The sequence below is a fragment of the Pinus tabuliformis genome, chromosome 2_2 (genome assembly GCF_031772625.1).
Source record: "Pinus tabuliformis cultivar Carrire ecotype Pingquan chromosome 2_2, CPIR1, whole genome shotgun sequence".
Lineage (NCBI taxonomy): Eukaryota > Viridiplantae > Streptophyta > Pinopsida > Pinales > Pinaceae > Pinus > Pinus tabuliformis.
This window is the reverse complement of record NC_142300.1, coordinates 1,289,344,445-1,289,349,221: the sequence shown is the minus strand read 5'-3', so window position 1 is coordinate 1,289,349,221 and position 4,777 is coordinate 1,289,344,445. Positions and strand designations below refer to the sequence as shown.

The 4,777-nt window shown below is 37.0% G+C and overlaps 1 protein-coding gene across 1 annotated transcript; it reads right to left on the bottom strand.

Moving 5' to 3' along the window:
- Positions 1–669: 669 nt before the first annotated feature.
- Positions 670–1,684, bottom strand: LOC149198186 (uncharacterized). The gene has a single exon (XM_089404081.1). It carries the CDS (start codon positions 1,559–1,561, stop codon positions 956–958), a length of 606 nt encoding a protein of 201 aa, XP_089260207.1. The 5' UTR covers positions 1,562–1,684; the 3' UTR covers positions 670–955.
- Between the last annotated feature and the right edge of the window lie 3,093 nt (positions 1,685–4,777).

Below are 4,777 nucleotides of genomic sequence, written 5' to 3'. Positions count from 1 at the left end.
CATCTCAATCTCAATGTCATCATAAAAAGAATAAAAGATTTAAACAAAATAATTATAATCTTTGTGGAAGAATCCCAAAATCCAACATCTAGAAAAATCCAATTTTGCTCTAAACAGAGTTATTGGGTAGTATACATGTAACTCTGGGAAAATGTGTGAAGTTACTACAACTAGACCTATCATATAACAGGCTCACATGGCACATACCTCATGAAATTTGGGGTCTCCATTCATAGGCCTTGGTAAACTTGTTGTAAAGTTAAATTAATTTATTACCTGTTGTTAGAGACAATAATTTATGTTGCAAAAAAAACACTTCCAAACTAAATAATATCTAGATGGCATAATATATCACATCTCTTTTCATCTATACTCTTCTTCCATATACTACTAACTTATGATGTTCCATATGCTATTATAAATATTAATAAAAAATATATTTCCAAAAAAATCATAGAAATAGTTAGGGAAGGAAAACATTATTTTATATTGTCATTGTTTACATCATGGGCACAAAGCATTGATATTGGCGCAAAGCATTGATATAATGTAGAGATAATTTAAGGAATTTATACATTCTAAGAGAGCTTCGATGAGTCCAAATATATCAAAGTATAACTTGCATTGATCTTCTCCAAATCAAAATTACATTTAATGATTTTTCATAAATTTTAATAAATTAAACCAAATAAAGTCTACATCCAATGTTTTTTCATAAATATCGAAAAAATAAAAAATATGGAAAACGATATCTTTTCCCACTTTTACCTGTCAAACTTTTACAATTCTCTCTATTTGCCGGGAAGAATTTCATTAAGAAAAAATTATTCTTTTGAGAAAGAGAATAAATCAGATTATGGGCTATGGGTACACATTTGATACACAACACAAAAAAATGCAATGCAAGCTGCTGCTCTTGAAGCCGTTCCAGCTGTTCTGTATTTGAATACTGAGGCTAGCAAAACTGTTCAATGTTTGAGTGCATCAGATCTCTAAGCTTCGGCCGGAACTCGGTAATGGTCTCCAACTTTGGCTTCCATGATCTGCAAGTCCTCAATCTCAGCTCTGCAAGTGCCGTTGACAGCTCTGGATCGTCCTCCAAATTCAGCTTCGGCACGGCAAACTCCTCCTCCCGCGTCAACACATCCTCCAGATCATCGTCGTCCCTTTTCATTTCTGGCGGCAGGGGACGCATGAGGAGGTCCCCAAATGCGGGGAGCACTCTGGCGCCGGAGCTGCGTCTGCTTGCAGGTTTCATGGCGGAATTGGCTTTGAATGCCAGGGAGGCCATGTCTGTCCCAGAGAGCACAGAATGAAGCTTGGCCATTGGCAGAAGGAAATAGAGATACCCCAAATCCAGCTCTTCGTCTGCCGAAAGAGGATTGATTCGGCGCCCAATCTGCAGGCCGTTGGCGTGACAGACAAAGTGCTGAGGATTGTCCAACATGAGCTCTGCTGCCTTTATCCGCCGCTGAAGCTCCTGAACAGTGCCATTCCAGCTTAAGACTTTCACAGTATTGGAAGGAACTGAATCGGAAGCGCAGGAAATGTAATTGCCCATTACGAATACTGATGACCTGTCGATATTTTGCTGCGGTTGGAGTAGTGGAGGAAACCGGTTGTAACTTCAGACCAGGGGTTGTGAGTAATGGAGGAAACGGATTGTAACTGCAGACAAGGTGGGCAACGCATTTATAAGAATCACGTTGATTTCTGGTTACAGCGCGTGAAGCTTCGTCCGTATTACAGAAAACAGAGAGAAGACACGGAAGAAAAAGCGGTGTGTCTGTTGGGCAGAGCCCACACGCATTTACACCCTGTCAACTTCATCTACTCTTCCAAAAGCAAATGTAGATGCAGACGCATGTATTAGCTGTCTGCAACTACGTCATTAAAAAAATGCTGAACTTGCCCCGTAACTGCTATTGGAAAACATTGAGCATGAGTCCAGAGTGTTCCACAATCATGATGTGACAGGTCATGCCGCCAGATGGCTGCTTCTAGTTCGCTCCTAAATGATAGTGCCAGAACTGCTGCTTTTTTAGTTGTTTTAGTTTGCTTTTAAGTGATATTGCCAGAGGTGTTGTTGTTGGGAGTTTTTTTAGAAATTTTTTGATGGATTTTCCTGATCTAATTTTTTTAAAATTTGACAAAAATTCATTGAAATCACAAATTTGATGAGTAAATCATACACAATAAAACAAGTCAATTATTTACACAAGCACTAAAATCACACTTCACACTATAAACAACTCCCTTCTTTTTCTTCCAGAATTTTCCACCCATCATTATCCGACTTAAAAGATAGCCCCAACTGTTCCTAAACCTTTTTCCCACATTGATACCAAAGCAGATTATTTTTAAGATTTTTTTTATATAATATTTTTATAAATCATTTTTGTTTTTTTTTGGTTTTTAATGCTCGCTTCATATTACTGCTTTAAAATGTTATATTGGGTATATAATGTGAGAATAGCTACCCACCCAGATTGCTAATGTTTTTTCTTATCATTTAAAAAAACATGTGAAGTTTAATGTTAAAACAGGGGTTACAAAAGAATTGACTTTGAGCTTTATAGCACTTTACATTAAACCAAAACTACGAGTCACGGGTCATATTCATCCGAATCTTTTTTGGTTGTGATATTTTTTTAATGATTTTTTTTCAATTTTGAAATGGAATGAGTATTATAGATTATGTTGCAATTTTTATGTAATAGATAATGGAGAGGAAATTTGGGTAACATCAATTTAAAATGGATTCAAATTAATAAATGGGTGTAAGGTTCGATATTTGTAAGTCAATTTAATAAATAATAAAAGTTTTTAAATTGGGAAAAAAACAATGGAAATATAAATATCAATGATTTAAAAAGAGAAGAAAAAAAATAAAAAATAAAATATCAAGGGAAAATAAAAGTCACACCCCTCCTTGGTTTTCCCATTGTTCTAACTCTAGCTATTTCTTATTTTAATAATTAATAAAAATTAGGAAATTAGGGAAAAAACTGTAAATATGAAAGTCAACGAGTCACCCCTTGGCTTTCCCATTGTTCCAACTCTCGCTATTTATTATTTTCCCTCGGCTTTCCCATTGTTCCAACTCTCGCTATTTATTATTTTAATAATAATAAAAATTAGGAAAAAGACAATGTAAATATGAAAGTCAACCAGACAAAAGAGAGGGAAAAAAGAAAAATAAAATAACAGAAAAGTCCAATAAACGAGAAATGAAAAGACATATCTTTTGGCTTTCTTATTGTTCCAACTCTACCTATTTCTTATTTTAATTTCAAACACAACCATTGATGAAGTATATCAAGGACGGAAGAAATTGGGCTTTAAATATTGGAAAAAATATAGTATCATAAACTTGCGTGAATTGCACTTATTAAAATTAAGGAGGGAGGCTTTCATTTAAATAATTTTCAGGAGGAAATGTATGGCAATGAAATTCTATCTCAAATCTTGGCTCGCGTGTTATATTTACACGATGAATGTATATCTCTTGTTTATTGGGCTTTTGGAGCATAGTAGATCATGAAATTCAATGGGCTTTTTATCAATGGGAATAAGGAAAAAGTTGAGGGAATAATTTTTCTCCAAATTTTTAAAGAGGTGGTGCTCCTCTATTACTGGATGTGCTTGTAACTTATATTTTATTATGTTAATAGTGATAATCCAACACTTTAATCAACAGTTGTATGGTTAACAAATAATTGGGGATTAACACATTTGATTAGGTGCTAATCAAAGGACTGTTCTGGATATTTGTTGGATGGCATTTATGTCGGAATTCAATGATGGCTTGCTGGCTGTACCTGCCTCGGTTACTGTTTTCCCGCTCTTGGTTGTTGCCAAAACCCTTGGTTCTTGGTCATTCGTTCATTTTCCATTTGTGTTTTCGCTGCGCCGAGGGTTTAGACTTGCAGTGAGGGTTTGTGCTGCGACTGTGTGGAGTTTGGCAGCAGGGTTCTGTGTGTGCCTAGCTATGGATTCTGTTGTCTGTTGGCGTGATATCTTCACTTGTTCTTGTGACTTCGTCGCCTGGTTACTTGGGCACAGTGTGGAGGTTTTCCTCATCTGTATGAGAGGGTTACCATTGTTTCCGTCTGCTTGGTTACTATACTTTCCCCTATTCCACTGTTTTCGTTCTGTTATAGTCTTTCTGGTTGTTAGCTTATGGTGGATGGATGCCTGTTCTATGTTCTACAGGTCACGGTCACGGTGGCCTCCTCAGCTTCGCGGTCCTAACAAGGTAAGCTATTCCTCCATGATATTGCTTACCCTGTTCGCTTTTCCCCGATACTAACAACGTTCGCCCCTTGGTCTCTAGGGTTTCATTGATAACTGTGTCTCAGTGGGGTTTCACTCCTCCAATGCAAATGCTCTTCATGTAAACGACTTTCCTTTCTGTGCTTTCGGTTTTATTTTTTTCTGTTGTTGCTTCTTGGCTATATTTCGGCATACATTCGACTGACAGTACCCTGTGGACTCATTGTGCAGGTGAGGGTTTGTTCCCAGGCGTGGTCTGCGTAACTGTTTCGAGCAATGGCTCTGATAGGCTCGTTCTCTGTTTCTGTTGTCAATTCCTTTTAGTTTAATTGTCTCTATCAGGTTACTGGGCAAAGTTCCAGTACTCCTTCATTGGGTTTTCTCTGTTGTTGTGCGACCTGGGATTCAATTTGTATATAAACTTTCGGCTATGCCCTGAACACTTGTAAATTTTGTTTTGTCCGCCTTTATATGGTGGCCGACTAAACCCTCACTTTCAGGG